The following is a 23,124-nucleotide window of genomic DNA, read 5'->3' on the forward strand; positions in this document are numbered from 1 at the left end:
TTATTCCAGTGTTCTTCCTGTTATATCCAAGTTATATCCAAGTTATATTCAAGTTATATTCAAGTTATAAGCAGTGTTATTGCTGTTGAATTCAAGTTATTCCAGTGTTCTTCAAGTTATATCTTCAAGTTATATCTTCAAGTTATATATTCAAGTTATATATTCAAGTTATATTCAAGTTATATATTCAATTTATAACCATTGTTATTCCTGTTGAATTCAAGTTATTCCCTTGAATTCCAGGTGGCCCAGAGCTGGGTAAGTGCAGGAGTAGAGCAGAAAGGGTTGAACTGTGGGGTATAAATCACCTCTGAGGCTCTTTAGCTCCCCTTGTGTGTCATGCACTCAGTCACTGACCCTTTGGGAAGTCCTCATGGATCTTTGAGTAACACTTGGCATTTTTATTGTCATTTTTTATCATTTTATCATCATTTTATTATCATTTTTTATCATTCTGCTTCATGCAGCTGAAATCAGTTCTTTGGGAAATGTCTCTATTTCCCTTGCTCTTAGCTGCTTTTGCTTTGTGTGTAGTGGCTTTTTTCTCTTTCAAACAAAGTGTAGTTTCCTTCTAATCAGTTATGTAGAGTTCTGTGTAAAAACTATTTTCTACTAGTGGTTTTTGTGGTGAAAACATATTTTTGGGATTTGGTTTAGGTAGAGCAAAGCAATTTTGGGCCTTTGCCTCCAGCACAAGCCAAATTTGAGCAAGGAAGCTTGGGGGAGTGGATTCTTCTTACTTTTTGCATGATTTAGTTTTTTGGGTGTTTTTTGGGTTTTTTTTTTAATATATTTACACTTGTCTGCCAGAATCTGGTGAAAACCATGAGTAACAGAAGCCAGGAGTGGAATTTGCCTGCTCAGGGCTGTCACCTCAGTGTTTTTGAGGTGTGATGTTTGTGGGATGTGCCCTGGAACTGAGGAGTGATGGGTGTCCATGGCTTTACAGTTAATTAGCAAAATCCTGTTACCATTTTAATTTTTTTAAAATATTTGTCTCCAAACACTTATAACTGAGTTTATATTAAACCTATCAGTATCTCCTAATGAAGATTTTCTCCCAGTCATGGTTTCTTAATTTGAAATGCATCACTGGGGCAGCATTCCTGGCTGGGCCAGCTCTGGGGCTCTCATGTTCATAGGATACAGAATTTACACAGAGAAAACAGGAATGTGGCTCCTGCATGGAAATATTTGCTTGACTCAGGCGTGGAATGTGTTTTACAGAAAAGTGTGGAGCTTTAAATTCAGTCCCTAAGGATGCTGCATTTCTTCCTTTATTCTTTTTCCAAATCTTGTCTAATATTCTGTTCCCCTAAGACCTATTTTCACACTTTCTACTAAAGACTTCAGGAAAAATATAAGGCTGTGACCTTCTGCAGTGCTTATGTCAGGAATAGTAGCTTAAAATAAAAGAATTCTGAAAGAGAATCATGAAATCTGTGGCTCCATTGAGCTTTGACTTTTTATTGCTGTTCCTAAGAACTGTACAAATACTTTGTAAAGCTTGCAAAAGAACGTTTTCATTAGCTGGCCATGACTCTTTTTGAAGTGTTCTAGGGGACACAATCTGATTTCTTCAGCTGATTGTTTTCTCTTACCAACACCAGCAAAGGTGAGATGCCTGCATTTCTAAATTCAATGCTAAATACTTTGTAAAGCTTGCAAAATAATGTTTTCATTAGCTGGCCATGACTCTTTTTGAAGTGTTCTAAGGGACACAGTCTGATTTTTTTCAGCTGATTCTTTTCTCTTACCAGCACCAGCAAAGGTGAGGTGCCTGCTCTGGGCCACAGCATGGCAGTGCCATGTCCAGCATTTCTAAATTCAGTGCTAAATACTTTGCAAAAGAACGTTTTCATTAGCTGGCCATGACTCTTTTTGAAGTGTTCTAAGGGACACAATCTGATTTCTTCAGCTGATTCTTTTCTCTTACCAACACCAGCAAAGGTGAGGTGCCTGCCCTGGGCCACAGCATGGCAGTGCCATGTCCAGCATCTCTAAATTCAGTGCTAAATCAGCAATAGCTGGGCTCAGAGGCCATGCTGGGTATGAACATCACTGGCAAGGAGCACAACAAGAAGGAATTTCACCCCATTTAAGAGAACTTTTCTCATCTTTCTCTGCCAATGTGGTTTGCAAGAGGAGCCCCAGCTCTGTGGTTTTGTTTGCTGTTAAATGCCCTATTTAGATTTGAAAATGTGCCTGTGTGTTTCTATGAGGCTGTGCTGAGGTTGCCTCTCTGGTTCCCATTAGGGATGGCACCAGGCTTTGATTTGTTTTCCCACATAGCCAGAGCCTGCCTGGGCTTTGGGAACTCACTCTGCAACTCTTAGATTTCCTCTGAAGATGTTGGTACTTCTTTAGCTTCTTTCTTCTTTATATTTCACTCAAGGAATGCTGCAAGCTTTAAAAAATTTCTATAAATACAGTATACAGTCTTACAGCATAAATCATCAATTGAAGCATTTGTCCAAGATACTTTTAAGTTAGCACAAATGTCCTGAAGAGCATTTATTTTCAAGGATTCAAGGGTGGTTTTTTTAAAGGAGCAGGTTTCATTTGTCCAAGATACTTTTAAGTTAGCACAAATGTTCTGAATAGCATTTGTTTTCAAGGATTTTTTTTTAAAGGAGCAGGTTTCATTTGTCCAAGATACTTTTAAATTAGGACAAATGTTCTGAATAGCATTTATTTTCAAGGATTTTTTTTAAAGGAGCAGGTTTACATATCAAATATTCAGGTTTTGTGATAGCTGCTCTCTTCATCAGCTGCCTGAGCAGATAACTGCTGGCTTCACTGTAAATATCTGTAAATATGCAGATATCTGTGCATGCCACACTACAAATATGGCAATATAATTATTATATTGCAAATATAATTATTTGCAACAAATATAATTATTTGCTCCACATTACTCAAGGAATGCTGCAAGCTTTGAAAATTTTTCTATAAATACAGCATACAGTCTTACAACATAAATCATCAATTGAAGCATTTGTCCAAGATACTTTTAAGTTAGCACAAATGTCCTGAAGAGCATTTATTTTCAAGGATTTGAGGATTTTTTTTAAAGGAGCAGGTTTAATTTGTTCAAGATACTTTTAAGTTAGCACAAATGTTCTGAATAGCATTTGTTTTCAAGAATTTATTGTTTTTAAAGGAGCAGGTTTACATATCAAATATTCAGGTTTTGTGATAGCTGCTCTCTTCATCAGCTGAGCAGATAAAGTCTTGATTTCACAGAATAAATGTGTCCTGTAAGAGGAATCCATGCAGACAACTCCAAGAGCTACTTGGAGCTCTAGTGTGAATTCTAGTTTGAATTCTAGTTTGAATCCTCACATAGAAGACCTATAGGAATTTTCTGGGATAGTTTTCTCCCCAAACAGAAAGTTTTAGGTCATAAGAGCCAGAAAACTGCCCAGATCCCTGTCTTGGGTGAAAGGCAAAACAATCCAAATCTTTCCTTTTTCTTTCCTTCTGTATTACCAAGCCTCACTGTTATCCCTGTGTGTTCCATCACTTTAAGTGTTGTGCTGTGACTTGCAGGCAGGCAGAGATGTGCTGTAAATATCTGTAAATATGCATTATCTGTAAATATCTGTAAATATGCATCTATCTGCATGCCACCCTACAGATATAGAATGATTTGCTCCCCAGGACAGCTGTGCAGCAGGACATCCGTACAAAGGCAGTCCTAGCAGGACACTTTGGGGGATTCCCAAGCAAACCCTGGTTTCCAGCAGCAGCACTTGCAAAAAGCTCAGCGTGGATCGTTAAGTGAAACCAGACACGGGTTGTGTTTACACAAACGCTGTGGGCTCGGTCCCATGTGCATCAGGCCTTTGTTCTGTGTCCTGCAGTGGAAAAATCTAAAGGGGAGGTGGAACCACCGAGTCGCAGCTTCAGAGCTGGAGTCAAAGACATTTTCATGTGGTCCAAGCGCTTCAGATTCTGAGAGAGAGCCGTAATTACAGCCATTGACTTCTCCTGCAGCTGTGATTCATCAGCCCAGGGGCTGCTTTGGGGAGCAGCTGAGCTGGATGGACAAACCTGAGCTGGGCAGCAACGGGGCCAGCGGCTCCTTCCGTGCCCTGGGTGGAGCTCGGAGGGACGGGAGGGACGTGCTGCTGGGCAGACTGAGAGCAGCAGCATCCCTGCAGCTTGGGAGCTGCTGTCATTGTAGTGCACGAGCTCTGTTGTCATTACACTGCGAGGGTTCCATACTGCCAGAGTTTTGTACCTCCTTGATGTTTCTGTAGGCAGCTCCTCCAGGCACTGCCTCGTCCTTGTCCTTGTAGGAGACAACTGACTCCAGTTCCCACCAATCCACTCTTTTATAGCACTCTTCTGATTGCCTACAGCTGTGGCCTGTTAACATCAGGCCTGCTCCTAATCCTTAATAATTAACCCAGCTGCAGCTCTTTAGGGGGGTAAGATTACCTTCTACACTACCTTTGTGTAATCATGTTCTGTCCCCCTACAGAGAGCAGCAGTGTCCCTGCAGGCTGCAGTGCCTGCACCATTCCCTGCAGGCTGAGAGCAGTGGTGTCCCTGCAGGCTGAGAGCAGGAATCTATCTCCCTGCAGCTGAGAGCAGTGGTGTCCCTGCAGGCTGAGAGCAGGAATCTGTCTCTCTGCAGGCTGACAGCAGCAGTGTCCCTGCAGCTGAGAGCAGCAGTGTCCCTGCAGTGCCTGCACCATTCCCTGCAGGCTGGAGTAGCAGTGTCCCTGCAGGCTGCAGTGCCTGCACTATTCCCTGCAGCTGAGAGCAGGAATCTATCTCTCTGCAGGCTGAGAGCAGCAGTGTCCCTGCAGTGCCTGCACCATTCCCTGCAGCTGAGAGCAGCAGTGTCCCTGCAGGCTGCAGTGCCTGCACCATTCCCTGCAGGCTGGGAGCAGCAATGTCCCTGCAGTGCCTGCACCCTTCCCTGCAGTGCCTGCGCCCTTCCCTGCAGTCCTGCACCCTTCCCTGCAGTGCCTGCACCCTTCCCTGCAGTCCTGCACCATTCCCTGCAGTGCCTGCACCATTCCCTGCAGTGCCTGCACCCTTCCCTGCAGTGCCTGCACCCTTCCCTGCAGTGCCTGCACCCTTCCCTGCAGTCCTGCAGCAGTGTCCCTGCAGTGCCTGCACCCTTCCCTGCAGTCCTGCAGCAGTGTCCCTGCAGTGCCTGCACCATTCCCTGCACCCTTCCCTGCAGTCCTGCACCATTCCCTGCAGTGCCTGCACCATTCCCTGCAGTGCCTGCACCATTCCCTGCAGTCCTGCAGCACTGTCCCTGCACTGGATCTCCCACACACTGCACTGCACTTCCAGAAGCCCCTGGAATTCACTGGAGTGGCAGAGCAGCAGTTCCTCTCTCTGAGGTGCTGCATCTGCAGCTTGGGCATTTCCAGAGCCACACTTCCCCAGTTTGACCTTTTTTAACATTTGTGCTGTGCTGGGCCAGAGCTCAGCCTGGCTTTGTGCTGCTGCAGGAATTGTTGCTCTGTGTGCAATCTCCATGCAGATTTGTCAGGCACTTCAGGATTTCTGTGGTTATTTACTTGTTATTGGAGATGCTGCAAAGAAAAGCCTGACATGACTTCATTAGTGTGCTTGCTTTTGCAAAAACCTGGTAAATATGGAAAAGTTGGAGCTTACCTATGGGATGCACATGGGTTTGTCAGTTCAAAATCCAGGGATGGATGTTTTCCTACCCAAGGTGAAGCTGAGTTTATTTAAATTGCAGTTGAAGACATGAGAAGTGCAGAACTGATTCTGTTTGTGATCAGAGCCTTCTTACTCTGCCACATTCCTTCAGAAGAGTGTGCACTTCTCCTTCTTGCTGCCACCTAATTTGTCTTCTTGCAACTTGAATTTGAATGCATCTATCACTTAAAATATATCTTTAATTGATTTCTTTCTTTCACTTTCCTTTTTTTTTTGAGGTCTTTCCAAATCAGGTATTAGTATGCCCCTCCCTCTCAGTCCCCAAAAAATTCAAGAAATCCAGTGCAGCACATGGCTAAACTTGGGTTGTGGTTTCCTATTTGTTGCAAATCTTTCCTTGTGTTCTGGGCTGTGACATTGTGTGACTTCTGGCTAAATTCCTTGTGTGTTCTTAGTCAGTCTTGTCAGGTGTTCAATTAAATAAACATAGGGAAGATTGTAGTAAATATCATTTACTGCACCTTTAATCTGTGCACGTGTCAAAATGAAAGCTTTTTGTGCAGCCCTAAGGCTGCTTTTTCAGTTCTGAATTTGTGAGGGTGTGATTAGACTGTGCTGTGAGCTGAGCAGTCACTCTGTGTGTTGGTTTGGGTTTATTTGTTTGGTTTGGGGTGATTTTTTTGAACAAAGAAAAGGGAAAAGCCAGTGGCTGCATTGGCTGCAGGGATCTCAGAACCCCCCTGAAATGCCAAGACTAACAGTGATTTGTTTTCAAATTTATAAATACCCTGTGACTAAACCCAGCAAAAGGCTGTGGGTTTTTACTCTAGCTCTGTAAGAGAACTTCAGAAATTGTTTAACTCCAAGGATCCATTTTACAAATTTTGTGGGACTCAGTCCCATCATATCTAAAACTCATTCATGCTTGGAGGCAGCAACTGCTGCAGCTCTGCAAATGGAGATGTCTCCCTTTATTGTATGCCATGGCATGGAATTTAGCAGAATTTGGCTCTATTTGCTCTGCTTTGATAGCATTAAAAGTGGTTTTGGTGGCATTATTTCCTGTGCTCTGCCTGTGACAGGAAGGTTGTTTGCATGTCTGCCTGCTGGATTAGGCTGTCATTCCCCCAGGGAAATCCTTCATTTGATGCACTAAGCACATTCTGCTAAATGTTCATATTTTTATTTTCTCTTTTTTCTTCCTTTTTAGGGGCAAAGAAATCTGTGATCTACAGTTTGAAGAAATTATATAAGATGGCAAAGGGAGAGTTAAAGAAGCCATCCTGAGTCTGTACATACTGTGTATGGGTAAATAAATGGTACTTTTTCTCTAAATGTTTTGCAGATGTGACTTTGCATACTTGAGAAGATTACAGTGTATTTAAAAAGTCTGTTCTGATGATTTACATGCCCAATTTTCTTAATGAAATAGGAACTTTTTTAATGGGAGGTTTGTTGGCAATGGGGCAAAAGAATTCTAGCTGTAAATACTGAAATGAATTTTCCTGTGTATTTTGAAGAACCTTAAGTAAAAAAGGTTGATTGTACAGATGGATTAAAACCCAAATTACTCATTTTTTATGTGGTGGTAGCAGCTTTACTTCCCCAAATACCCTCAGAGTCTCAAAATCATCAATATCCCAACTTTAGTTCTTTTAGGGATTTCCAGAACTGGAGAATCCATTGAGATTTCAGTAGATATGAACCTGCCCTCTGACATTGCTGCCCTGCCAGGTTCATCCTTGGAATTCCTCTGAGGATGCTCCCTGTGGCATCTTGAATCCCAAAAACTGCCACAGTGTGGGAGAGGGGAAAGAGCAGCTTGGCAGCTGTCACATCCTTTAATAAGGACATTTAATAATATTCATAGATAAGGATATTTATTAATAATGAAATAGTGTGTTCCTCTCGTGAGGCTGAGATGAAAAGTGCCCAATTCATGGCCATTATCACAAGGGCCTGAGTTGGAAGGAAAATCAGAATTCCAGGGATCTCTTTGGGCACACTTATGCAGTGTTTGTTGTTTGGCAGAAGATTTCATCAAAACACTTGAAAATTTGGAATATTATGAACAAAAGCACAGGTTGGTTACTTCTTTGATTATCTTTTTTTTTTCCCTTAAAATACTGCCCACAAAGATGAAACTTGAGCTCCCTTTAAATGAGCTAAACCAAAGAGAATTGAGTTTGACATGACTTGTTGCATTAATCATGCCATGAAGGAATGGCCATTGCTGGCAGGATCCATGTCTGCTGCTAGAAACTGGGAGGATCTTTTATAAATAGAATATTTTTCACACTGACTCAGGTGGGTCTGCTAATTTGGGAAATTTTCCTTAATAGAAATAAACTCAGGTAAGGTTTCATTTTCCTTGTGAGACTGTCAATGATAAAAATAATTTAATGGTAAAAAAAAGGAAATAAAATGGATCTTTCCTGGTCAGCATGTTTGGGTTTTTTCCTTGTGTATTATGTGATCATCAGGGCCATCTCTCAAGCTACATTTGATTTAGTGATCTCACTTTAAAATATACATCATTTCAATGAAGTTGCCTGCTAATTGTTTCCAGGGAGAATTTCAGAGCATAAATTTAAGCAAGACAATAAAAAATACATTGTTGTATGTAATAGGACTCACACAGGCTTGCTTTAATCACGGGGAAACTTTTAAATATTGATTCTTTTTTAAATATTTGAGTTTGAAATTTTAATCCAGACTCAGGAAATAGTAACTGTGAAATAGGAAATCAATCAAACTTTCCAAGGTCAGAGGCAGGTTCCTCATACTTTGCATTATCCATTGGGGATAGAATTTGTGAAACAAATCCCCTCAAATGTCCCTTTGCTGATGGTACAACCTTTGTATGGGGGCAAAGAATGTTTGTATGGCCCTGGCATTCTCTGGCCCTATTAGTAAGAGGCCAAAGCCCCCAGTTTGAGCAGTTTATATTATAAAAAATGCAACTAGGGTATTTCAGCCACTTCCAGGTAAATCTGGAATTTTTTCACGCTGTAATGCAGTTGCTAGCATTTCAAAGCAGCTTTCTTTGAAAAGCCCTTAGCAATACCATTAAAGAGAATGTTCTGAATGCTAAAGCCACACTTGGAAGTGGGGTTAGGTGTTTCTGAAGGCTGCTGAAATGGGGGTTCAGAGCCTGAGAGGGCAGAGACACCGCAGTGTGGTGTGAGATGGGCTGGCCTCACTCCCACAGTGACAGCCCAGCTCCATCCTGCACCTTGCTGCCTGAGCATTTACCAGGAGTAACGTTCTTGTGGGGAGGAAGGGAAGAGTGAAGCTCTGCTGGCTGTTTAGCAGCTGATGAACTCTGTGTGTGTGCAGCAGCTGCCGTGTGCAGTCGGGCCCTGCCCAGCCCTGAGCTGTTTGGCACTGTCCCTGTGCCAGAGGATCCCTCTGTCCTGCACTTCCTGTAACCTGAGCTGCCCGTGTTTGTCTTGTGCCGCTGGATACCCACTGCAAGGCTTGCTTTGGCTTTATGAACTCTGCACAGCAATATAAGAAGTCATTTTTTGCTCTTTGGAGTGAGTTTTGCAAATCCCAGCTCGATAGTTCCCAGTTCTCTCCATCTGTTGATGCACTGCCAGTGTCCAAGTCCGTGCACTAAATCTTTGGGAGATGTAAAAAAGTCCTTCCTCCTCTTCCACATGGGCTGGAAACTGGATTCTGCTCTGTAAATCATTCATCCTGTGCTTTTTAAGAGTGGCCTACCTTTCCCCTTGGGGTCACTGGTCTTGAATGTATTTATTTTTCTGGCAGAGAGCCACGAATGAATCATAGCCCTGAGCAGCTCGTTGTGAACTCCTCACCATTGTTAAGAGACTACTTGGGGCAGTTGTTACAGAGCTTTGCTATGTAAAACTTTTAAGAGAAGAGAGATTGATTTCAGCCTTGTTAGCTGCTTTTGAAGTCCCCAGCAGTTGTGTGGAAATGATTTCTTCTGCTCTTCCAGCTGTAATCCACTAAAATAACCGGGGATTGTTGCACGGGAAGCTGGGACATGGGAATAAGTTACTGCCTCTTTGTCCTAATGAGGTGTGGTTGTTCTTTCACCAAAGAAAAGCCACTTCAGCCTTTCATTCCATTTGTAACTTTCCTGTTTATACCTTCCTGCTCCATTTCCATACTTGATTGTTTCTCTTCTTGACTTAATTCTCAAGTCTTTCATTCTGTTCTTCAGACATCCCTCTTTTCTGGCTTGCCTGTTCCACCATGGATATTGTTTCATGCTCCCTCCCCCTTTTTCCTGTGTAGCAGAGCTTTCATTAAAGGCAACCAGGCAGATGATTTATTTCTGATGTCTTAAAAGGCTTCTTTGTAATGAAGAGCCTGGACCCAATCAAACTGCTGAGGGTTTGTGTAGGTGAGTCAGCAGCATGGGCCTCACTGCCTCTGACATGCACAGTGCCAGGGGAGTGTGGAACAGCCTCCTGCTCCAGAGGGAATGAACTGGCTGACACAGGAAGAGGAGCAAATCAAAAAATCCAAAATGTGACTGCATACATCATCATTTGGCTGCTCCTAAACTCGGTTTGGGGAGGGCACAAAGCTGAGCCACACAGGCTGCTGGCCCCCATCAGCACATGTATGATGTTGTGGGAACTCAGCACATCACTCCCGATGTCCAGAGATGCCAGGAGAACCCTTGGGGGTCTCAGAAATCCTGGAATGTTGCCAGGAGTGTTTGGTGGCTTGATTTTGATCCATCCACAGAAGTGACAAGAGTTTGAGGACATGAGAATCACTTTAGAGTACAAGGTGTAAAAGGGACACATTTATAGGGTGAAATATAAACTGTAAGGTTTTTGGTACAGGGGGGTTATGGAGACAAGATGGAGGGATCAGGGCGTGTCTCGTCCTTCTTCTTTCTTCTTCTTGTCCTCCATCTCCTGTGGTGATGTTGGCACTTGGGGATTGGTTCATGGTGAAGGTGCACTTGCCAACATGGGTGAAAAGCATTGGGAAATAAAGGTAAATATCATGTACGTAGATTTTAGTATAAAAAGACAGGACCGCCCCGTGGGTGGTCAGAGTGCCCTTGGCTGCCTTGCAGGTCAGACCTCTGCTGGGCAGACAGAAAATTCTGTAGATAAGGAACAATAAACAATCTGAAGATGGAAAAGCTGAAGAGTCCAGACTCGTCCTTTGAAACGCGTCCACCCAAGAACCGCCCTGCCCGTGTCGGGGCACAGACAGACAGACAGACCAGACATGATGTGTTCCTCTGTGCTTGCACATTTCCCCTTCTCCAAGTGCTGGGACAGAGCTTCTCCAAGTGCCTGACTGTGGCACCCTCCAAATTCCAGCTGTACCTGTAAGTGCAGAGCCTGAGTTTCTCACCCGTGCTTCCCTGAGGCCTCTCTTTAGGTTTTGTTGGCCTTCACTGGCAGCAGATGGGAGTGAACAGCCTGAGCACAGGGGAGGTGCAGCTGAGCTGGGATCCCTTCCTGGCAGAAACACTTTGCAGCAGCCCAGAGCTGCCTGATGTGTGCAGCAAACATCTGTGCCAGAATTGGGGAGATCAAGGTGGACACAGAGGCCAGGATTCCTGGCTGGCTGAGGGAGCTGAACCTTGCTCTTCACACTGAGGTGCTAAAGCAGGAGCCTGCTGTGACTTGGGAAAGTTCAGAATGAGCACAGCCCTTGGTGAGTGTCCAGTGCAGGGGATCCAAGCTGGGCTGTGACTCATGCCTTTTCCCAGCAATTAATTTAAAAATAGAATTGAAGTTGAAATATGCTCTGAAGGTCAGAATATCAGGGCAGTGTGTTTCTGATGGTTTTTCCTGGGTAAGGTGTTGAGAAAGGACAAAGTATTCTTAATTTTCAAAGTCACTCTGCTGGCCGTGTAGTCTGTGTAGAAAATGAATTTTCTTTGTATTCCTACTGCAGGAAAAAGAGACATTACCTCCACAGAGCTGTTTTCTGCTCTGCTTTTTGTTGGACTCAACAGTTGCTCTGTCACGTTTGGTACTGTGGTTTCACAAAGTTTTGTGACTTTATTTACCTGTTTCTCTAGATAAAAATCTCCACCACGGTTGCTAACTGATCCTGAACTTAATGACTGCCTTAGGGAGAGGCAGCAATCACTTCACTCCTGCATGTTTTAACCTCTTACTCAGCCTGCTTCAATCAGAAATGTTTAGAAATGGATTAAGTTTTACTACATGAACAGGAAACCTAGACTATACATTCTGAAATTATTCATGCAAACTCCAAATATTTAATAAAATAATATATAATAATAAAATAAAATGTTATTTAGTCTAAGAATTTCCATGCAATTTTTGCCTTCATAATCCAGCATTCTGCCAAGTCCTTTCCAGTAGTGGTGGGGACTGTTTGGATGGTTGTACACAATTTTTTTGAGAAATGGAAGGTCTTGCAGCTGCAAAGCCACACTGAAAACCTCTGCAAGTGGAGTGGGTATAGGGGGTTCTTCTTAGTTTTAAATTTGCCTAAATCTGATCTTGAGGAGTTTGCAGCCACAAGGAGCTGCCTTTAAAAGCAAAACAAAGCAAAAACTGACCAAGAACAACCACTCTGTGTTCTGGTTCCTTCACTTCCCTTTGTTGTACTGATATCTTCTTTAAAAGCCTTGAACCTGATATTTAGGATACCTCCCCTACTCAATTAAATAAGCCAAGTAAATAGTAAAACATCTCATTATTGAATTAATTTGTATTACTTCTCTGTATGGGATCTCTTTAGCTCCACAGTGCACTTGGTAAATTGGAAAGCTTGTGTTCCCACACAGTGATTATTTACTTAATCTCTGCCTCCTGCCAAAGCTCCTCCAAACCTCCTATTTTAAAATTCATAGTGAACCATGGGAGGGGAGCATTCAGTGGTTTTTTTTGGTTTTGTTTGTGGTTTTGGGTTTTTGCTTTTCATATTGCCACCCTGGAGTTGCCTTGCTCTCAGCAGTGGTGGAGAGTCTGGCTCACTCCCTGGACTGCAGTGAGAGCCAAGAAGTTCTTCCCTTCCTAGGATGCTCCAGGAAGGGCTGACACAGAGCAGCTCCCAGTGTCTGCCTCACCATGCTGTCACCCTGCTCTGGCTTCACAGCCTGGGGCAAAGCTTTTTAAAACCAAATTATTTGCACTTTTTTTTTTTCTTCCCCTCTCTTTCTTTCCTCTCATTGCCTCCCAGTCTGGGGTTGGGTGAGCTCCTCGTGCTCGTCCTGCTCAGCCCTGTTAACTCTGTCCCTGCAGCCCTGCCTTAGGTTCTTGCCAAGGAGGAGACTGAGTCAGCAGCACTTGGGCAGTTTGAAGGTGAGTTCCCTGCAGACAAATCGGATGATGAAATCCATTGCTGCACTTCCAATTCTTACAGCATTTTTAAGTAGATTATATTTAAGGGTTGTATTTGCACAGCTGCTTTTAAAGCAAGGATTGGTTTCTTTTCCTTTATGTTTTTGTTGTTTAAAGAGTGTCTCCTCTGTTGTTTTTTCTAGTTTATCTCTGACTAATTTTAGCAGGATTCCCTTCCCAGTATAGAATTGAAAATTGGTGTGTTATTTTCATTAGACAATCAGAGGATAATTCAGGTTGGAAAAGCCCTCTCAGACCACTGAGTCCAGGCTGTGCCACATCCAGGAATTCCTTGGCCACTCCAGGTTTGGGCACTCCAAACCCCAAATCCTGAGCACCCTTTCCATGGGGAAATGTCTGCTGATATCCAAGCTGCTCCAGCCTGAGGCCTTTTCCTCTTGGGCTGTCCCTGTTCCTCAGAGCAGGGCCCAAACCCCCGTGAGCCATTTGGGAAGCTGGTCCTGAGGAGATGAGTGAGCTGAGTGCAGAAAGCCCCAGCCAGGAAGAGTCCCAAGCCCTCAGTAATTAGCCAGGAGTAATTAGATGAGGCTGCAAGAGCTGGCCCCAGGAGCAGTGGGACAGTCAGGGTGGTGTTTGCATCCAGCAGGTGTGACTGAGCTTCTCCAGAGAGATCCTGTGGCCATCCCTAGCTGATAATGGACGTTCCAAAGGGCTTTGGGCACCCTTTGGTGCCCAGCTCCTCTGTGCAGTGACCTGCTGCTGGTGGCTTTGCTTAGAAGGAATCCTGTGACTCAGGAGCCTTTGCTTGCAGCCTGCAAATGTATGGAAGTTGTGGAGCTCACCGTGAATGGATGTGGAAACTCTGGAAATAACTTTGTGTCTCATCTTGAGCTGCAACCTGTCTGTGATTTCAATGATCCCACTTGGACTGAAGTTTCTGGTGCTGTGTGAGAGACAGGATGTGCAAATGTCCCTATTTGCACTCAAATAGGGAGTGCAATCTGTCAGGTGGTGTTTACTGCATAAGGAAGAAGTGCATAGTGAAGAGGTCACTGTGCATATTTACCTCCAGCTGGGGATCACTCACTGTACTGACCTTTACACTAAATTTGCCTTTTGGAGTTCTGCTGTGAACCATCTGTGGTCTTTTTATCAGTTTTTAACAAAACTTTAACAAATTAAAACCAGTGGGTTGTGGCCAGGGGTTGCTTTTAATTTGTTAATCTGACACTCCTTTAGTATTTAATTTTTTCAGCTATCTTGTCTGTCTCCATCTTATGGGAACCTCCATAGGGTGAAATCTTTTCTAGAACAAAGCAAGCAAAAAGTACCTGTGGTTAAATGTTCTGAAAGAGCAGAGTTGGTGGTGTTCATGTTCTGTGTGAGTCTGAAAGTATCTCATTGTTTGCTTGAAGATGATGCTGCTCTTCTGACCCTGCTCCAACTGAAATTATTCTGTCTCTTTTCATCTTCCTTGGATGATGGGGCAGACAATTATGAAGAGGGCAAGCTTTGTCTTGAAGCAGGTAATAAATAACCATCAACTTACAGTTTGGATCAACTTGTCTGGCTGGAATTACTGCAATTTAACACATTGTGGTGTCATGAATAATAAACTATCTTCAAAAAAAATTCGATCTTACGTATTTTGAACTTTGGGTGTGTTTTTATAGAAGGCAGCTTTGAGCTGCAGTGCAGCTGAATGTGGATTTTTGCAAGGGAGAGTTTTAGAATCAGTTTAGGAGTTTTTCATTGCTGAAAAGATGTTTGCTTCTGAGGCCACTTCATTTGTGTGTGCTAAAACGTGCTTTGAGCTTGATTTTAAAAGCTGCTGTCACTTGGTGTAAAATTAACCAGTTTTCTGAAAGAAGGTGTGGATGGATGGAAGCATGCACTGTAATTGGACTGACAGAGATGGCAAAGCACTGCCATGCCTCATTAAACCTGTGACAAAGAATGGAGAAACTGTTTGCTTTTGGCACCCACTGCATCATCTTTGTGCACAGGCTGGTCCACACTGAGCTTCCCTGCAGACTCCAGGGAGCTCCAGGCCTTCCTGGCTGATGGAAGAGAAGTATCTGTGTTGTTGCTGTTTGAAAACCAAACTGGGATGGCAGTAAGAAAGTGGAAGAACTTCCATAAATTCCTTTTTTTTTTTTTTTACATACAGTGATGCCAGCTGGCAAATTCCTTCCTTAGATGGGCACCTAAGGAAAACAGAGCTTTTTGCAGCTCTACACTTGCACTGGTGATTGAAGCTACACAACCTTTGCCCTCTTAGAAATCCCTGAAATCACTCAGAAATAGTTCAGCAGGCCAGGTTTGGGTCCTGTGGTGGGGAACACTGCAGTCTGTCCCAAAAGTGAGGTGTGCCACTGCTGGGGCCTTGTGGAGGGAGAAACTCACCCAGGGCATTTTTAACCAACTCTTACTATTGTGGAAATGCTTGATTGGAACAGATGGCAGACAATTCCAATAAGAATGACAGGATTAATGCTTGAGTAGGGGCTGTAGGATTCCACAATTCACAGAATGACCAGGTTGGAAGAGACCTTCAAGATCATGGAGTCCAGCCCAGCCCCAACCCCTCAACTCAACCCTGGCACCCAGTGCCACATCCAGGCTTTGTTAAACACACCCAGGGATGGGGACTCCACCACCTCCCCGAGCAGCCATTCCAGAACTTTCTCACTCTTCCAGTGGAAACCTTTTCCTGCTCTCCAGCCTGGATTTCCCTTGGTGCAGCTCGAGGCTGTGTGCTCTGGTTGTGTCAGTGCTGCTGGAGACAGAGCCCAGCCCCAGCTGAGCACAGGCACCTTTCAGGAGCTGCAGAGTGAGGAGGTCACCTCTGAGTCTCCTTTTAGGGAGATTAGGCCATGGGATCTCCCTGCAGACTGTACATTTCTAGAATGTGGGGTTTTGCCCTCTGGTTTCAGGACCTTTCCTACCTCTATACTGAAAAAAAACCCCAAAAAGCCTTAAAATGTTGTCCTGAGGCAGCTGAGATCCACAGCCAAGCACAGTCCCAGCTCCCTCACACAGGGGTTAAACCTTCTGTTGCATTGGCCATACTTTGTGAAGCATGTGATTAATTAATTTAATGTGCATTTGGAACAGGAGTGGCATCCCAGGATTTGCGTCCTTACCTGGGTGCTCAGGCACAGCTTTTATTTTAGTTCAGCCACAAACCCTCAGCTATCTTGGTGACTTTTGGGTTTCATCAAAGGAAATTTTTTGCTGCTATCTGAGTCAGCAAAGAGCCTTTGATACCATTGGGTTAGAAAGTTCCTGCCAAATGAAAACCAAATTTTAACACCCAAACAAAACAAAATACAGCTCATCACCCAAGATTGGGTTTGCTTCCCTAATGTGTGAATTTGCCTGGTGAGCAGCATGTGTTGAGTTCAGCAGCCCCAACAAGGTTTTTTGTGCTGTGTTAAGATCTGTCTTCCAAGATTCCCAACGTTTCACAAGTTGCACTTCATGTTTTTTTTGGTTTTTGCAGATGTTGTCACCCCCTGCTGCAGTGGAAGTGTGGCTGTAGGGAGTGCTCAGGGTCACTGTTCCCAGCCAGCTGGTGCTCCTCAGGCTCCTGAGATGTTTCATAAATACCCTAAAACTTCTGCTGCTCCAAAGGATCAGAAGCTGTTTTGACCTCTCCTTTCTCAAGCTCCTCCTCATCCCAGGAGCTCTGTCTGGTTCAACAAAGAAACCCTTCCCACCTCTTCCCTCCAGCACTTAGAAACAGGAGTGGCAGACTTTTTTCTCAGAGATACATATTGAAAAGCCTTGTAATTAGTCTGCAGCAATTAATTCTTGTGATATGTACCAATGTCTAGCTCAGATCTTTTCTCAGTGCCTGTGGTTTTGTTTTCCAAATTTCATGATGTTTTTCTTGTCCAGTGTCTTGTTTTCTCAAACAAGTTTTACATTACTGTTTTGACTACTTTTTCCCCCAAATATTAGATCATCAAACTCCTCTTCTTGCTTGCTGGCAATGAAAATAATCTCCAGTAGTCTATTAATACAATATGGATTTTAACATTATATTGCTATAAATGTCACAGATGAAGGTTTTGCAACATGTATGTTCATAGTTGTTCTGACACCACATGCATTTCATTTGTTTTATCAACTGAAGTGTTCCTGTTAGATCTCCTGAGTGTGTGGAGTCTAAATCTGGATTTAATTTAGGTTTGGAATGTGCTTTTGGCTAGCTTTTGGTGGCCTGGAGATCTCATGACCTGTCCTTGCAAGGATATGAAAATACTTCAGTGTCAGCATGATTTTGATGGACTTTGAGATGGGAACTGGAGAGCCTGGAGCCTTCAGGGCTCTGCACCTCTCCAGGAATCCGAGCTCAGGGTGTGTGGGGTGACCCCAGCCACTCCCTGCCCGCACCTCCCACAGCCCTGGCTCTGCAGCCCTGGCTCTGCAGCCCTTCTCCTGCACCATTTCCTGCACTCTGAGCATCTAAAGGGACCCTGCTGGCTCTGCAGCCCTGCTCCTGCACCATTTCCTGCATTCTGAGCATCTAAAGGGACCCTGCTGGCTCTGCAGCCCTGCTCCTGCACCATTTCCTGCATTCTGAGCATCTAAAGGGACCCTGCTGGCTCTGCAGCCCTGGCTCTGCAGCCCTGCTCCTGCACCATTTCCTGCACTCTGAGCATCTAAAGGGACCCTGCTGGCTCTGCAGCCCTTCCCCTGCACCATTTCCTGCACTCTGAGCATCTAAAGGGACCCTGCTGGCTCTGCAGCCCTGGCTCTGCACCATTTCCTGCACTCTGAGCATCTAAAGGGACCCTGCTGGCTCTGCACCATTTCCTGCACCATTTCCTGCACTCTGAGCATCTAAAGGGACCCTGCTGGCTCTGCAGCCCTGCTCCTGCACCATTTCCTGCACCAATCCCACTCTCAGGATCTAAAGGGACCCTGCTGCCTCTGCAGCCCTGCTCCTGCACCATTTCCTGCACTCTGAGCATCTAAAGGGACCCTGCTGGCTCTGCAGCCCTGCTCCTGCACCATTTCCTGCACTCTGAGCATCTAAAGGGACCCTGCTGGCTCTGCAGCCCTGCTCCTGCACCATTTCCTGCACTCTGAGCATCTAAAGGGACCCTGCTGGCTCTGCAGCCCTTCCCCTGCACCATTTCCTGCACTCTGAGCATCTAAAGGGACCCTGCTGGCTCTGCAGCCCTGCTCCTGCACCATTTCCTGCACTCTGAGCATCTAAAGGGACCCTGCTGCCCCTGCACCATTTCCTGCACCATTTCCTGCACTCTGAGCATCTAAAGGGACCCTGCTGTGCCCTGGTGCTGCTTTTCCTTGGGCAAACCCTGCTTTTCTGTTCTTGTGCATTTATTGTCCCAGCCAGGGAGGAGGAGCTGGCTGGGAGAAATGCCTGAGAAGAATTGCACAGAAATGCTCTCTGTTTCTGCTGCTCTGTGCTCTTTTTTGGGTTCCACCACAAAGCTGCAGCCCTAAGGCTCTTCAAGAGGCTCAGGTTGATTTCTTGTCCTTTCCTTTGCCTTTGCAGGGCACTCCAAGAGGCGCCTGGGGCCACCTCAGATCCTCATGAGGATTTTATGCCCCATTCTGGGACTGTTTGGTGTCCACAGGAGTCCCAGGACGAGGGAAGAGATGAGAATCTTGACTCTTATGTTTCAGAAGGCTGGCTTATTATTTTGTGATATATATTATATTAAAATATACTAAAAGAATAGAAAAAAAAGATTTCATCAGAAAGCTAGCAAAGAAAGAAAAAGAATAGAATGATATCTTGGGACTGGCTAGAAAGTCTGAGACAGCTAAACTGTGATTAGCCAATAATTAAAAACAACTATGTAGGGGGATAAATTATAAGTAAATAAAGGTAGTGTAGAAAGTAATCTTACCCCCTAAAGAGAAATGAGCCTGTGGGTTTGGGACTAAACTATATAACCCTGTGGATTTGGGAGAAATGACCCCATGGATTTGGGACTAAACTATATAACCCTGTGGATTTGGGATGACCCCATGGATTTGGGACTAAACTATATAACCCTGTGGATTTGGGAGAAATGACCCTGTGGATTTGGGACTAAAGTATATAAATCTGTGGATTTGGGATGACCCCATGGATTTGGGACTAAACTATATAACCCTGTGGATTTGGGAGAAATGACCCCATGGATTTGGGACTAAACTATATAACCCCATGGCTTTGGGAGAAATGACCCTGTGGATTTGGAACTAAACTATATAACCCTGTGGATTTGGGATGACCCCATGGATTTGGGACTAAACTATATAACCCTGTGGATTTGGGATGACCCCATGGATTTGGGACTAAACTATATAACCCTGTGGATTTGGGAGAAATGATCCTGTGGGTTTGGGACTAAACTATATAAATCTGTGGATTTGGGAGAAATGACCCCATGGATTTGGGACTAAACTATATAACCCCGTGGATTTGGGAGAAATGATCCCATGGATTTGGGACTAAACTATATAACCCTGTGGATTTGGGAGAAATGATCCTGTGGGTTTGGGACTAAACTATATAAATCTGTGGATTTGGGAGAAATGACCCCATGGATTTGGGACTAAACTATATAACCCCGTGGATTTGGGAGAAATGATCCCATGGATTTGGGACTAAACTATATAACCCTGTGGATTTGGGAGAAATGACCCTGTGGGTTTGGGACTAAACTATATAAATCTGTGGATTTGGGAGAAATGACCCCGTGGATTTGGGACTAAACTATATAACCCCGTGGATTTGGAACTAAACTATATAACCCTGTGGATTTGGGATGACCCCATGGATTTGGGACTAAACTATATAACCCCATGGATTTGGGAGAAATGACCCCATGGATTTGGGACTAAACTATATAAATCTGTGGATTTGGGATGACCCCGTGGATTCGGGGAAACAGGACTCCACTACGTACCCCCATGGATTCAGGGAAAGGGATTTGAATACTAAACTATTGGTAAAATATATCAATTGCAGCTATAAATGTTTGTTAAATTTGAGTACAAAGATTTTGAAGATAAGTACTTTGTAAACTGAGAAATGCTGCAAAACTGAACCAACACTCAGAAATATATATGTATTTGTACTATAATATGTTGTCTGAACATCTGTATAACTATTAGTTCTGAATATATATATAATATATATTATATATATATAATATAACTATTAATTCTGAATGAAATGTATGAATGTGCCATAAAGTTAATTTATTTGAACATGTCCTTCTAGAAATGGTGCAACTCTGCAATTAAAAGAAAAAGGGGGAATTGTAGGGGGATAGAATATAAGTAAATAAAGGTAATATAGAAAGTAATCTTACCCCCTAAAGAGAGCTGCAGCTGAGCCAATTATTAAGGATTAGGAGCAGGCCTGATGTTAACAGGCCACAGCTGTAGGCAATCAGAAGAGTGCTATAAAAGAGTGGCTTGGTGGGACCTGGAGTCAGTTGGCTGCTGTGAGGATGAGGAAGAGGCAGTGCCTGGAGGAGCTGCCTACAGAAACATCAAGGAGGTACAAAACCCTGGCAATATGGATCCCTTGCAATGTAATGACAATAGAGCTCGTGCACTATAATGACAACACAACTACATAAAACTAATCACAGATGCACCTGTTGCATTCCACAGCAGCAGATAATTCTTGTTTGCATTTCGCTTCTGAGGCCTCTCAGCTTCTCAAGAGAAAAAAATCTTAGCAAAAAAGATTTTTCATAAAATATGTCTGTGACAGTTTGGTGACTGATATTCAGTGTCAGATCACTGCAGCACTTTCCTGCTCTGGAGCTCATTTCTGTGAGCCTGGAACAGCTTTCCCAGGTTCTTCTTGGAGAAACCTTGCCTTGGCTCTGGGGAAGTGGCTCCTCCAGTTCAGTGTGGTCACCAGGAGATCACTGCAGCACTTTTCCTGCTCTGGAGATCATTTCTGTGAGCCTGGAACAGCATTTCCAAGTTCTTCTTGGAGAAACCTTGCCTTGGCTCTGGGGAAGTGGCTGCTCCAGATGCCCAAGCTGCCTGACAGCTTGATTTGGTAACATTGCTAAAACCACACTACTCTACATAACCTCAGCCTCATTAAAGCCTACACTCCTAACTATCCTGGCTATCCTCTCAGCAGCCCTGGGAGGATGAATAGGACTCAACCAAACACAAATCTGAAAAATCCCAGCTTTTTCTTCCATCTCCCACCTCTCATTATCATCTACAACCCTAAACTTACCTTCCTCAACTTGGACCTTTACACTATAATAACTCAACTGTTTTCCTCACCCTAAAGACAATCAAAGTCCTAAAGCTATCCACCCTAATAACTGCATGGACCAAAATTCCATCACTTTTTAGCAGAAATTGCTGGGAGTGGCACCCCTGGCATGGACACTGCCATGGGGATGCCTGGGGCTGTGCTGGAATGGTGGGAACAGGCACGATCCTTCCCCAGCATCTGGGGATGGGATGGAAATGGGAATATCCTGGATTTGTGCAGCAGGGCTGGGATGGAAATGGGAATATCCCGGCTTTGTGCAGCGGGGATGGGATGGAAATAGGAATATCCCGGCTTTGTGCAGCGGGGATGGGAGGGAAATGGGAATATTCTGGATTTGTGCAGCGGGGCAGGGGTGGAAATGGGAATATCCCGGCTTTGTGCAGTGGGGATGGGATGGAAATGGGAATATCCCGGCTTTGTGCAGCGGGGCAGGGGTGGAAATGGGAATATTCTGGATTTGTGCGGTGGGGCAGGGATGGAAATGGGAATATCCCGGCTTTGTGCAGCAGGGTAGGGATGGAAATGGGAATATCCTGGCTTTGTGCAGCGGGGCAGGGATGGAAATGGGAATATCCCGGCTTTGTGCAGTGGGGCAGGGATGGAAATGGGAATATTCCGGCTTTGTGCAGCGGGGCCGGGAGCTCCTGCCCTGCAGGAGGAAGGGAGAGGAGCACTTTGGTGGCCAGGAGGGCTCGGCTCTGCTCTCACCCAAAGCCGGCAGCTCCTCCCAGGCTGAGCGAGTCACGTCGGGAGAGGAATTCAGTCAAACCCCGCTGGAGAGCGAGCAGTAAACAGGAAAGTGCCGGAGCTGCTCCCAGCCATTCCCGTCAGATGGGATGTGAGCCCGTCCATTCACGGCAGCTCTGACGCTCCTCACTCGTGCGTGTTTCGGGGTGCCTGGGGACACCGAGCCGCTCTGTCACAGGCTGTGACAGCGTGCTTTAATTCAAAACGCGTTTCTGCTTTTTAAACAGTGCTTTGGCCTTGAGAGAGGGGTTTTGTTTAGTGCTGGAGGTTTAGTTTAGTGCTGTTTCCCTGTAGTTTTTCCTGCGGGGGGAGAGAAGCAGCGTTGTGCCCGCCCGCGCTCTCCTGTCCCCGGTGTCGCTGCCGGGGCTCGAACCCGCGACCCTCCGGCCCCGCGTCCCTCCTCCCCGGGGCGGGGCCCGCGCGCTCCCTACCTGCGAGGATGTGACGTCAGCGCCTCATTACCCTAATTGCGCTGACGTCACGGGCGGCCGGCCAATGGGGGCGGGCGGCGCTCCCCACCTGCTCGCCGCAGAATTCCCTCATTCCTGGGATTCCTCGGCGGGCCCGCGCAGCCAGCGGGGCCAGCGCCGCCGGCCCAGCCGAGCCGAGCCGAGCCAGAGCCGAGCCTGCCCCGGGCCCGCACCGCCGCCGCTGCCTCCGCCCGGCCCGGCCCGGCCCGGCCCGCGGGGCGCCGCGGCCGCGCTGCCGGCACCGGCACCGCCCGGAGCGCGGTGAGTGCGCGGGGACAGCGCGGGGACAGCGCGCACAGGTGGCCGCGGGGGCGGAGGGAGCGGCGCTGGCGGGCGGGACGGGGCTGGGACAGGGCTGGGACAGAGCTGGGACAGAGCTGGGACGGGGCTGGGACAGAGCTGGGACGGGGCTGTCCCGGCCCGTCCTCTCCGCGCTGCGGGGCTTTCCCCGCAGGAGCCGCGCCGGGCCGGGCGCTGCCGGCGGCCGGGGAAGCTCCCGGTGCTATCGGGAGCCAGGCAGGGAGGGAAGCGCTCCCCGTGTCCGGAAAGGGACCCGCTCTGCCCGTGGCCCGAGAAGGACCCTCTCCCCATGGCCCGAGAGGAACCCGCTCTCCCCGGGGCCGGTCCCGCTCTGTGCCCGGCCCCGGTCCCGCTCTCTCTCTATCCCTGGGGCCGGTCC

The 23,124-nt window shown here is 45.8% G+C and overlaps 2 protein-coding genes across 9 annotated transcripts in view; both read left to right on the forward strand.

The window, feature by feature from the left end:
* Window positions 1-20,056, forward strand: part of TAMM41 (TAM41 mitochondrial translocator assembly and maintenance homolog) — a 40,592-nt gene extending 20,536 nt beyond the window's left edge. For 2 of the 8 annotated variants that reach the window (XM_077184802.1, XM_077184797.1), the window contains exons 8-9: window positions 5,934-5,951; window positions 6,866-8,282. In XM_077184802.1, coding sequence (XP_077040917.1) covers window positions 5,934-5,951; window positions 6,866-6,942 — 95 coding nt within the window. In that variant the 3' untranslated portion in view covers window positions 6,943-8,282. The other 6 variants (XM_077184798.1, XM_077184799.1, XM_077184800.1 and 3 more) reach the window with 6 other exon arrangements.
* Window positions 20,057-22,463: 2,407 nt separating this feature from the next.
* Window positions 22,464-23,124, forward strand: part of VGLL4 (vestigial like family member 4) — a 105,260-nt gene continuing 104,599 nt past the window's right edge. Inside the window, exon 1 of the mRNA XM_077184796.1 lies at window positions 22,464-22,706. Coding sequence (XP_077040911.1) covers window positions 22,471-22,706 — 236 coding nt within the window. The 5' untranslated portion in view covers window positions 22,464-22,470. The remainder of the gene's footprint in view (window positions 22,707-23,124) is intronic.

The sequence above is a fragment of the Agelaius phoeniceus genome, chromosome 11 (assembly GCF_051311805.1).
Source record: "Agelaius phoeniceus isolate bAgePho1 chromosome 11, bAgePho1.hap1, whole genome shotgun sequence".
Classification (NCBI taxonomy): domain Eukaryota; kingdom Metazoa; phylum Chordata; class Aves; order Passeriformes; family Icteridae; genus Agelaius; species Agelaius phoeniceus.